The sequence below is a fragment of the Oncorhynchus kisutch genome, linkage group LG28 (assembly GCF_002021735.2).
Source record: "Oncorhynchus kisutch isolate 150728-3 linkage group LG28, Okis_V2, whole genome shotgun sequence".
Classification (NCBI taxonomy): Eukaryota; Metazoa; Chordata; class Actinopteri; order Salmoniformes; family Salmonidae; genus Oncorhynchus; species Oncorhynchus kisutch.
The window spans coordinates 52,268,815-52,281,924 of NC_034201.2; the positions used below are offsets into that span (position 1 = coordinate 52,268,815).

Below are 13,110 nucleotides of genomic sequence, written 5' to 3' on the forward strand. Positions count from 1 at the left end.
ACAACAAGCTAAGCTGTGTATTGCTATATTGCACTTGTGATTTCATGACAATTTAATATTTTTAGTAATTTAACTAGAATTTGGTGCTCTGCAATTCAGCGGATGTTGACGAAAATGATCCCGCTAAAGGGATGGGTACACCAAGAAGTTTACAGCTTCTACCCCCATAAGACTGCTGAACAATTAATCAAATGACCCCTGGACTATTTACATTGACCCGCCCCCCCATTTGTTTTTTACACTGCTGCTATTCGCTGTTTATTATCTATGCACCCCCACCTACATGTAAAAATTACCTCAACTAACCTGTACCCCCGCACACTGACTCGGTACCGGTACCTCCTGTAAATAGCCTTGTTATTTATTATGCGTTACTTTTTATAATTTTTTACTTTAGTTTATTTGGTAAATATTTTATTAACTCTTCTTGACCTGCACTGTTGGTTAAGGGCTAAGTAAGCATTTCACGCTAAGGTCTATACTTCGGCGCATGTGACAAATAAAGTTTGATTTGGACATGACCAGCAGGGTCACCTGGAGGGATCAGCCAATGAAGGTAAAGCCACCCAGTTGACTACATAAAAATGGTGGAAGCCTGCAATGGCGCTGCTCATGCTAATACGGTCTCATGTTCTATGGGCAACAGTAAACATGCCCCCTTCGACTTGGGTCAGTTAGTGAAAATTATTCAGACTTATGTTGTGTTACTATAACGCCCCCCTTGTAAAAAGAACCCATGTTCTGTCAAAATAGGGCAAGCAGGGCGTCTTGTCAAAATAGGGCAAGCAAGGCGGCTTGTTCAAAGTCTGCTGGGTGACTAATTAGTAGAACATCTAATGGGCGGTGCTTGTAGGTCCTTATGGGAAACCTGTTGCTTATGAGAGGCTGCATACAGTGCATTTGGAAAGTATTCAGACCCTTTGACTTTTTCCACATTTTGTTACTTTACAGCCTTATTCTAAAATTGATTTTGTTTTTATCCTCATCAATCTACACACAATCCCCCATAATGAAAACAGATTTTTTTGACATTTTTGCAAATGTATTAACAATTTTAAAAAAACGGATACCTTATTTACATAAGTATTCAAAAACCAAACCATGAGGTCGATGGAATTGTCCGTAGTGATCCGAGACAGAATTGTGTCAAGGCACAGATCTGGGGAAGGGTACCAAAACATTTCTGCAGCATTGACGGTCCCCAAGAACACAGTGGCCTCCATCATTCGTAAATGGAAGAAGTTTGGAAACACCAAGACTCTTCCTAGAGCTGACTGCCCGGCCAAACTGAGCAATCGGGGGAGAAGGGTATTGGTCAGGAAGGTGACTAAGAACCCGATAGTCACTTTGACAGAGCTCCGGAGTTCCTCTGTGGAGATGGTTGTCCTTCTGAAATGTTCTCCCATCTCTGCAGCACTCCACCAATCAGGCCTTTATGGTAGAGTGGCCAGACAGAAGCCACTCCTCAGTTAAAGGCACCTGAAGGACTCAGACAATGTGATACAAGATTCTCTGGTCTGATGAAACTAAGATTCAACTCTTTGGCCTGAATGCCAAGCATCACGTCTGGAGGAAACCTGGCACCATCCCTACGGTGAATCTTGGTGGTAGCAGCATCATGCTGTGGGGATGTTTTTCAGAGGTAGGGACTGGGAGAATAGTCAGGATTGAGGGAAAGATGAACGGAACAAAGAACAGAGAGATCCTTGATGAAAACCTGCTCCAGAGCGCTCAGGACCTCAGACTGGGGTCTGAGGTTCATCTTCCAACAGGACAACGACCCTAATCACACGCCAAGACAACGTAGGAGTAGCTTCGGGACAAGTCTCTGAATGTCCTTGAGTGGCCCAGCCATAGCCCAGACTTGAACCTGATCAAACATGAAAATCGCTGGGCAGCTAAGGTCAACATCCAATCTGACAGCGCTTGAGAGGATCTGAAGAGAATAATGGGAGAAACTCCCTAAATACAGGTGTGCCAAGCTTGTAACGTCATACCCAAGGAGACTCAAGTCTATAATTGCTGCCAAAGGTGCATTAACAAAGCACTGAGTAAATGGTCTGAATACTTATGTAAATGTAATATCTGTTTAAAAAAAAAATACATTTGCTAACATTTCTGAAAAACAGGTTTTGCTTTGTCATTATGGGGTATTTTGTGTAGATTGGTGCGGGGAGAAAACAATTTAATACATTTTATAGTATGGCTAGAACAGTCAACCTTTCTGAATACTTTCTGAATGCTCTGTATATGTACAACATGTCATGACTGCAGCTCAAACAGCACAGGAGATATGCTTGTTCAAAATGAGACAGAGACAGGGAAGGAGAGACAGACAGACAGACAGACAGACAGACAGACAGACAGACAGACAGACAGACAGACAGACAGACAGACAGACAGACAGACAGACAGACAGACAGACAGACAGACAGACAGACAGACAGACAGACAGACAGACAGACAGACAGACAGACAGACAGACAGACAGACAGACAGACAGACAGACAGACAGACAGACAGACAGACAGACAGACAGACAGACAGACAGACAGACAGACAGACAGACAGACAGACAGACAGACAGACAGACAGACAGACAGACAGACAGACAGACAGACAGGACAGACAGACAGACAGACAGACAGACAGACAGACAGACAGACAGACAGACAGACAGACAGACAGACAGACAGACAGACAGACAGACAGACAGACAGACAGACAGACAGACAGACAGACAGACAGACAGACAGACAGACAGACAGACAGACAGACAGACAGACAGACAGACAGACAGACAGACAGACAGACAGACAGACAGACAGACAGACAGACAGACAGACAGACAGACAGACAGACAGACAGACAGACAGACAGACAGACAGGAAGGAGAGACAGACAGACAGACAGACAGGGAAGGAGAGACAGACAGACAGACAGACAGGAAGGAGAGACAGACAGACAGACAGACAGGGAAGGAGGAGACAGACAGACAGACAGACAGGGAAGGAGAGACAGACAGACAGGGAAGGAGAGACAGACAGACAGACAGGGAAGGAAGGAGAGACAGACAGACAGACAGACAGACAGACAGACAGACAGACAGACAGACAGACAGACAGACAGACAGACAGACAGACAGACAGACAGACAGACAGACAGACAGACATGGAAGGAGAGAGAGACAGACAGACAGACAGACAGACAGACATGGAAGGAGAGAGAGACAGACAGACAGACAGACAGACATGGAAGGAGAGAGAGACAGACAGACAGACAGACAGACAGACATGGAAGGAGAGAGAGACAGACAGACAGACAGACAGACAGACATGGAAGGAGAGAGAGACAGACAGACAGACAGACAGACAGACATGGAAGGAGAGAGAGACAGACATGGAAGGAGAGAGAGAGACAGACAGACAGACAGACAGACAGACAGACAGACAGACAGACAGACAGACAGACAGACAGACAGACAGACAGACAGACAGACAGACATGGAAGGAGAGAGAGACAGACATGGAAGGAGAGAGAGACAGACATGGAAGGAGAGAGAGACAGACATGGAAGGAGAGAGAGACAGACATGGAAGGAGAGAGAGACAGACATGGAAGGAGAGAGAGACAGACATGGAAGGAGAGAGAGACAGACATGGAAGGAGAGAGAGACAGACATGGAAGGAGAGACAGACAGACAGACAGACAGACAGACAGACAGACAGACAGACAGACAGACAGACAGACAGACAGACAGACAGACAGACAGACAGACAGACAGACAGACAGACAGACATGGAAGGAGAGAGAGACAGACAGGGAGGGAAGGAGAGAGAGACAGACAGGGAGGGCGCGAGAGACAGACATGGAAGGAGAGAGAGACAGACATGGAAGGAGAGAGAGACAGACATGGAAGGAGAGAGAGACAGACATGGAAGGAGAGAGAGACAGACATGGAAGGAGAGAGAGACAGACATGGAAGGAGAGAGAGACAGACATGGAAGGAGAGAGAGACAGACATGGAAGGAGAGAGAGACAGACATGGAAGGAGAGAGAGACAGACAGACAGACAGACAGACAGACATGGAAGGAGAGAGAGACAGACATGGAAGTAGAGAGAGACAGACAGGGAGGGCGCGAGAGACGGACAGGGAGGGAAGGAGAGAGAGACAGACAGGGAGGGCGCGAGAGACGGACAGGGAGGGAAGGAGAGAGAGACAGACAGGGAGGGCGCGAGAGACGGACAGGGAGGGAAGGAGAGAGAGACAGACATGGAAGGAGAGAGAGACAGACATGGAAGGAGAGAGAGACAGACATGGAAGGAGAGAGAGACAGACATGGAAGGAGAGACAGACCGGGAGGGAAGGAGAGACATGGAGGGAGGGCGTGAGAGACGGAGGGAGGGAGGGAGCAAGAGACGGAGGGAGCGAGAGACTGACGGAGGGGGGGAGGGAGGGAGAGCCGGGGAGGGAGCGAGAGACCGAAACAGAGAGGGAGAGTTGCCTCAAGGCCAGAGAGAACAGTCTGGTTAAACAGGAACAACTGGTAGATAAGACACTCCCTAACAGTCACACACACCCTGACCCTGTCTCCCTCTCTAACATTAACCCCTGACCCTGTCTCCCTCTCTAACATTAACCCCTGACCCTGTCTCCTTCTCTAACATTAACCCCTGACCCTGTCTCCCTCTCTAACATTAACCCCTGACCCTGTCTCCCTCCCTAACATTAACCCCTGACCCTGTCTCCCTCTCTAACATTAACCCCTGACCCTGTCTCCTTCTCTAACATTAACCCCTGACCCTGTCTCCCTCCCTAACATTAACCCCTGACCCTGTCTCCCTCCCTAACATTAACCCCTGACCCTGTCTCCCTCCCTAACATTAACCCCTGACCCGGTCTCCCTCCCTAACATTAACCCCTGACCCTGTCTCCCTCCCTAACATTAACCCCTGACCCTGTCTCCCTCCCTAACATTAACCCCTGACCCTGTCTCCCTCCCTAACATTAATCCCTGACCCTGTCTCCCTCCCTAACATTAATCCCTGACCCTGTCTCCCTCTCTAACATTAACCCCTGACCCTGTCTCCCTCCCTAACATTAATCCCTGACCCTGTCTCCCTCTCTAACATTAATCCCTGACCCTGTCTCCCTCTCTAACATTAATCCCTGACCCTGTCTCCCTCTCTAACATTAATCCCTGACCCGGTCTCCCTCTCTAACATTAACCCCTGACCCTGTCTCCCTCTCTAACATTAATCCCTGACCCGGTCTCCCTCTCTAACATTAACCCCTGACCCTGTCTCCCTCTCTAACATTAATCCCTGACCCTGTCTCCCTCTCTAACATTAACCCCTGACCCTGTCTTCCTCTCTAACATTAACCCCTGACCCTGTCTCCCTCTCTAACATTAACCCCTGACCCTGTCTCCCTCCCTAACATTAATCCCTGACCCGGTCTCCCTCCCTGACCCTGTCTCCCTCTCTAACATTAATCCCTGACCCTGTCTCCCTCTCTAACATTAACCCCTGACCCTGTCTCCCTCTCTAACATTAACCCCTGACCCTGTCTCCCTCTCTAACATTAACCCCTGACCCTGTCTCCCTCCCTAACATTAATCCCTGACCCGGTCTCCCTCCCTGACCCTGTCTCCCTCTCTAACATTAATCCCTGACCCTGTCTCCCTCTCTAACATTAACCCCTGACCCTGTCTCCCTCTCTAACATTAACCCCTGACCCTGTCTCCCTCCCTAACATTAATCCCTGACCCTGTCTCCCTCTCTAACATTAACCCCTGACCCTGTCTCCCTCTCTAACATTAACCCCTGACCCTGTCTCCTTCTCTAACATTAACCCCTGACCCTGTCTCCCTCCCTAACATTAACCCCTGACCCTGTCTCCCTCCCTAACATTAACCCCTGACCCTGTCTCCCTCCCTAACATTAACCCCTGACCCTGTCTCCCTCCCTAACATTAACCCCTGACCCTGTCTCCCTCCCTAACATTAACCCCTGACCCTGTCTCCCTCCCTAACATTAACCCCTGACCCTGTCTCCCTCCCTAACATTAACCCCTGACCCTGTCTCCCTCCCTAACATTAACCCCTGACCCTGTCTCCCTCCCTAACATTAATCCCTGACCCTGTCTCCCTCCCTAACATTAATCCCTGACCCTGTCTCCCTCTCTAACATTAACCCCTGACCCTGTCTCCCTCCCTAACATTAATCCCTGACCCTGTCTCCCTCTCTAACATTAATCCCTGACCCTGTCTCCCTCTCTAACATTAATCCCTGACCCGGTCTCCCTCTCTAACATTAACCCCTGACCCTGTCTCCCTCTCTAACATTAATCCCTGACCTGGTCTCCCTCTCTAACATTAACCCCTGACCCTGTCTCCCTCTCTAACATTAACCCCTGACCCTGTCTCCCTCTCTAACATTAATCCCTGACCCTGTCTCCCTCTCTAACATTAACCCCTGACCCTGTCTCCCTCTCTAACATTAACCCCTGACCCTGTCTCCCTCTCTAACATTAACCCCTGACCCTGTCTCCCTCCCTAACATTAATCCCTGACCCGGTCTCCCTCCCTGACCCTGTCTCCCTCTCTAACATTAATCCCTGACCCTGTCTCCCTCTCTAACATTAACCCCTGACCCTGTCTCCCTCTCTAACATTAACCCCTGACCCTGTCTCCCTCTCTAACATTAACCCCTGACCCTGTCTCCCTCTCTAACATTAATCCCTGACCCGGTCTCCCTCCCTGACCCTGTCTCCCTCTCTAACATTAATCCCTGACCCTGTCTCCCTCTCTAACATTAACCCCTGACCCTGTCTCCCTCCCTAACATTAATCCCTGACCCTGTCTCCCTCTCTAACATTAACCCCTGACCCTGTCTCCCTCCCTAACATTAATCCCTGACCCGGTCTCCCTCCCTGACCCTGTCTCCCTCTCTAACATTAATCCCTGACCCGGTCTCCCTCTCTAACATTAACCCCTGACCTGGTCTTCTTCCCTACCATTAACCCTGACCTTGTCTCCCTCCCTGACATTAACCTGACCCTCTCTCCCTCCCTGACCCTGTCTCCCTCCCTAACCTCTGACCCTGTCCTCCCTCCAGTCCAGAGTGCTGTAGCCCAGGTGAAGCCCTCAACCCTGACCTCTGACCCGGTTGGCATTGCGACAGTGGTAACCAAGCGCAGGCAGCAGCTGCAGGTGGAGAAGGACAGGCTGAGGCGGAAACAACAGGACCTGGCCCGTCCAATCAGAGTACAGGTCAGGGGTCAAACACACTGGAATATATATGGATATTATGTTCTATACTGTGCCTTCAGAAAGTATTCACACCCCTTGACTTACCACATTTTATTACAAAGTGGGTTGAAAATGCATTTCATTGTCTTAAATTTTTTTTTTATGTCAACAATCTACACAAAATACTCTGTCAAAGTGGAACAAAAATTCGAACATTTGTAAAACATTTATGAAAAATAAAACACTTATATATATACACTATATATACAAATGTATGTGGACACCCCTTCAAAACAGTGGATTTGGCTATTTCAGCCACACCTGGTACTGACAGGTGTATACAATTGAGCACACAGCCATGCAATCTCCATAGACAAACATTGGCCAAACCCAGATTTGTCCGTCGGACTGCCAGAGGCAATTTGGAACTCGGTAGTGAGTGTTGCAACTGAGGACAGATGATTTTACACGCCACACACTTCAGCGGTCCTGTCCTGTGAGCTTATGTGGCCTACGGCTGAGCCGTTGTTGCTCCGAGATGTTTCCACTTCACAATAACAGCACTAATAACTGACGGGGCAGCTCTAGTAGGGCCGAAATTTGAAGAACTGACTTATTGGAAAGGTGGCATCCTAAGACGGTGCCATTTTGAAAGTCACTGAGCTCTTCAGTAAGGCCATTCTACATTCAAAATGGCACCGTCTTAGGATGCCACCTTTCCAATAAGTCAGTTCTTCAAATTTCGCCCCTACTAGAGCTGCCCCGTTAGTTATTACTGTTGTTATTGTGAAGTGGAAAGTGTAGTCCGGTGGAAATTTGTCCTTTGGTCTGGAGTCCAAATTGAAGATTTTTGGTTCCAACCGCCGTGTCTTTGTAAGACGCGGTGTGGGTGAACGGGTTATTACATGTTTAAGTGTTTTATTTCACCTTTATTTAACCAGGTAGGTCAGTTGCTGCAGAGATGGTTGTCCTTCTGGTTCTCCCATTTCCACAGAACTCTGGTAGAATGGCCAGAAACTCTGTCAGAGTGACCATTGTGTTCTTGGACACCTCCCGAACCAAGGCCCTTCTCCCTTGATTGCTCAGTTTGGCTGGGTGTTCAGCTCTAGGAAGAGTCTTGGTGGTTCCAAACTACTTCCATTTAAGAATGATGGAGGCCACTGTGTTCTTAGGGACCTTCAATGCTGCAAAAAAAATGTGGTACCCTACCCTTCCCCAGATCGGGGAGGCAGGTAGCCTAGTGGTTAGAGCATTGGGCCAGTAACCGAAAGGTTGCTAGATCGAATCCCTGAGCTGACAAGGTAAAAATCTGTCGTTCTGCCCCTGAACAAGGCGGTTAACCCACTGTTCCTAGGCCGTCATTGAAAATAAGAATTTGTTCTTAACTGACTTGCCTAGTGAAATAAAGGTAAACACAATCGACACAATCCAGTCTCAGAGCTCTATATACAATTCCTTCGACCTCATGGCTTGGTTTTTGCTCTGACATGCACTGTCAACTGTGGGATCTTAAATAGACAGGTGTGTGTCTTTCCAAATCATGTCCAATTAATTGAATTTACCACAAGTGGACTCCAATCAAGTTGTAGAAACATCTCAAGGATGATCAATGGAAACAGGATGCACCTGAGCTCAATTTCGTGTCTGATTGCAAAGGGTCTGAATACTTATGTAAATAAGTAATACATTTGCAAAAATGTCTTAACCTGTTTTCACTTTGTCATTATGGAGGTATTGTGGGTAGATTGATGAAGGAAAATAATGATTAGAATACATTTTAGAATTTATCTGTAACAACAAAATGAATACTTTCCGAATGCACTGTGTATATGTGTGTAAATATGTTGGCTGTTATTTATTTAACATGTATGGTTTTATTGTAACAGCAAAGTACCAGCAGAGTTTTTAATATTAGTTGTTTTTACAGAACCAATAATAATAATGCTGGAAGTAAAATAAAGTAAACTAGTAATAAATAATCAATAAATAGTGTAACCCGTGTCAGGATGTGGCGGTGCGGAGTGGACTGGAGCATGATGGGAAAATGAGGAACAACCATGTAGACCCCGCCCTCAACGGGTGAGCCTGTCTGTCTTTGTGTCTGTGTGCATGTGGAGGTATATGCTTCCAAAACAAATATGTGTGTGTTTTAGCCAATATTACAACTGTGTGTGTTGGTCCCTGCTTGTAGGGCCCACTCCCGTAACCAGAGTACTGACAGTGGTCTGAGTGTCAGCAGCTTCACACGGACACCTGATGACCTGCTGAACACTGTGGAACTCATGGATACAGGTAAGACACACACACACACACCTTGGTTTAAAATAGACTATTTTAAAGGGAAAATAACCTAATCAAATGTTATTTGTCACTTCGTAAGCAACAGGTGTGGACTAACAGTGAAATGCTTGGTAAACAACAGCTGTGGACTAACAGTGAAATGCTCTGTAAATAACAGGTGTGGACTAACAGTGAAATGCTCTGTAAATAACAGGTGTGGACTAACAGTGAAATGCTCTGTAAATAACAGGTGTGGACTAACAGTGAAATGCTCTGTAAATAACAGGTGTGGACTAACAGTGAAATGCTCTGTAAACAACAGGTGTGGACTAACAGTGAAATGCTTGGTAAACAACAGGTGTGGACAAACAGTGAAATGCTCTGTAAACAACAGGTGTGGACTAACAGTGAAATGCTCTGTAAACAACAGGTGTGGACTAACAGTGAAATGCTCTGTAAATAACAGGTGTGGACTAACAGTGAAATGCTCTGTAAACAACAGGTGTGGACTAACAGTGAAATGCTCTGTAAATAACAGGTGTGGACTAACAGTGAAATGCTCTGTAAATAACAGGTGTGGACTAACAGTGAAATGCTCTGTAAACAACAGGTGTGGACTAACAGTGAAATGCTCTGTAAATAACAGGTGTGGACTAACAGTGAAATGCTCTGTAAACAACAGGTGTGGACTAACAGTGAAATGCTCTGTAAACAACAGGTGTGGACTAACAGTGAAATGCTCTGTAAACAACAGGCGTGGACTAACAGTGAAATGCTCTGTAAATAACAGGTGTGGACTAACAGTGAAATGCTTGGTAAACATGTATATATACTGACTGGTTACCATAGTCACATTAATATATACTGACTGGTTACCATAGTCACATTAATATATACTGACAGGTTACCATAGTCACATTAGTATATACTGACAGGTTACCATAGTCACATTAATATATACTGACAGGTTACCATAGTCACATTAATATATACTGACAGGTTACCATAGTCACATTAATATATACTGACAGGTTACCATAGTCACATTAATATATACTGGCAGGTTACCATAGTCACATTAATATATACTGGCAGGTTACCATAGTCACATTAATATACACTGATAGGTTACCATAGTCACATTAATATACACTGATAGGTTACCATAGTCACATTAATATACACTGACAGGTTACCATAGTTACATTTTTATATACTGACAGGTTACCATAGTCACATTAATATATACTGGCAGGTTACCATATTCACATTAATATATACTGACACCTGGAGGTTACCATAGTCACATTAATATATACTGACATGTTACCATAGTCACATTTAATATTCACTGACAGCTTACCATAGTTACAATAATATACACTGACAGGTTACCATAGTTACAATAATATACACTGACAGGTTACCATAGTCACAATAATATACACTGAGTGTACAAAACATTAAGAACACTCTTTCCATGACGTAGTTTTCACCTGGTCAGTCTATGATCCCTTATTGATGTCACTTGTTAAATCCACTTCAATCAGTGTAGATGAAGGGGAGGAGACCGGTTAAAGAAGGGTTTTTAAGCCTTAAGACAATTGAGACAATGATTGTGTATGTGTGACATTCAGAGGGTGAATGGGCAAGACAAAATATTTAAGTGCCTTAGAAAAGGGTATGGTAGTAGGTGCCAGGCTGGGTTTTCCACACTCAACAGTTTCCTGTGTGTATCAAGAATGGTCCACCACCCAAAGGATATCCAGCCAACTGTGGGAAGCATTTGTAGTCAACATAGGCCAGCATCCCTGTGGAAGGCTTTCCACACCTTGTAGTGTCCATTCCCCGACGATTTGAGGCTTTTTTGAGGGCAAAAGGGGGCTGCAACTCACTATTAGGAAGGTGTTGTTCATTTGTTGTACTCTGTGTAAATGAATGCACTCAATCTCTGGGGTTACATCTTGGAGCTCTAGCAACATCCACAACATCCTAATGACTGTATTATGTGCTGTGATAGGTGACTCTGGAGCAGGCCAGCCAATGGCATTCCTGGAGGCAGGCCCAGGGGTGTGCATGGCTACCGATGGGGAGGAGCTAATGCCCAGCATCCAGGAAGCCCTGAGCTCAGACCTCCTGAGTGACATGGATACTGTTCTCTGGTTATAGACACACACTATAGATACACACACACACACACACACACACACACATATACACACTATAGTCACACACACATACACACTATAGTCACACACACACACACACACACACACACACACACACACACTATAGACACACACACACACACTATAGTCACACACACACACTGTAGACACACAAACACACAATATAGACACACACACACTGTAGACACACACACACACACTGTAGACACACACACACGCATACTATAGACACACCTACCTGGCTATAGACTCTACACAACAGTAGTACATAATGAACTGACTTGATGGGTTATAGACTACACAACAGGGAACGAGACTCAGACTCTGCCCCTCCACTTCCTCTCCTGGCTGTTACCTGTCTTCCTTGAACTTAGCTGGCCACTGATTGGCTGGTTTCCCAGGATGTAACCCAGTAGACACTGTGGCCCTTGACGACAGGAGATATAGCGATACATGATGTGGTACTGAGGAGACACTGTGGCCCTTGACGACAGGAGATAGAGCGATACGTGATGTGGTACTGAGGAGACACTGTGGCCCTTGATGACAGGAGATAGGGAGATACATTATGTGACACTGTGGCCCTTGACGACTGGAGATAGGGAGATACATTATGTGGTACTGAGGAATGTGGCTAGTGTTTTCTTCCTCGATCTCTCCCTCTCTCCTCCCCTCTCCTCTTTATCCCTCTCTCCTTCCCCCTCTCCTCTCCCTCCTCCTTTCTCCCTCCCTCCTTCCCTTTCACAGGAGAGAGAATCTTCAGTTTGCCTTTCATCCCTGTATACCTCACACCTGCCTTTCCCTTCCCATAAGTATGTATCTTTGTTAGTTATGCCTACATATATCAACAAACAATCTTCTTTATAAGTGGTACAATTTTTCAACATGTTGTTTAACTTGCAGGCTGCTAGATTGTGAGGCATGAGACATTAACAGAATATTCCTCCACATCAGCAGTTGTAATAGAATTTACCAGTTATAACGTACATCCAGAGCCTTCATAAAGTATTCACACCCCTTTACTTATTCCACATTTTGTTGTGTTGCCATGTGGGATTAAAATGCATTTAATTGTCAACGATCTACACAACATACTCAGTAATGTCAAAGTGGAAGATTTTGACATTAGGTACATTTGAAGTTGGAAGTTTACATACCCTTAGGTTGGAGTCATTAAAACTTGTTTTTCAACCACTCCACAAATTTCTTTTTAACAAACTATAGTTTGTCGGTTAGGACATCTACTTTGTGCATGACACAAGTCATTTTTCCAACAATTGCTTACAGACAGATTATTTCACTTATAACTCACTGTGTCACAATTCCAGTGGGTCAGAAGTTTACATACACTAAGTTGACTGTGCTTTTAAACAGCTTGGAAAATTCCA

At 45.8% G+C, this 13,110-nt stretch overlaps 1 protein-coding gene across 2 annotated transcripts in view; it reads left to right on the forward strand.

The window, feature by feature from the left end:
- LOC109873487 (transcriptional coactivator YAP1) overlaps positions 1–12,744 on the forward strand; it is a 40,621-nt gene extending 27,877 nt beyond the window's left edge. Inside the window, exons 5-8 of one of the 2 annotated variants that reach the window (XM_020465145.2) lie at positions 7,120–7,274; positions 9,259–9,332; positions 9,445–9,545; positions 11,554–12,744. In XM_020465145.2, the coding sequence (XP_020320734.2) occupies positions 7,120–7,274; positions 9,259–9,332; positions 9,445–9,545; positions 11,554–11,702 (479 nt within the window). In that variant the 3' untranslated portion in view covers positions 11,703–12,744. Of the gene's footprint in view, positions 1–7,119; positions 7,275–9,243; positions 9,333–9,444; positions 9,546–11,553 lie in introns of both variants that reach the window. The other variant, XM_020465143.2, reaches the window with a different exon arrangement.
- The last annotated feature ends 366 nt before the right edge of the window (positions 12,745–13,110 follow it).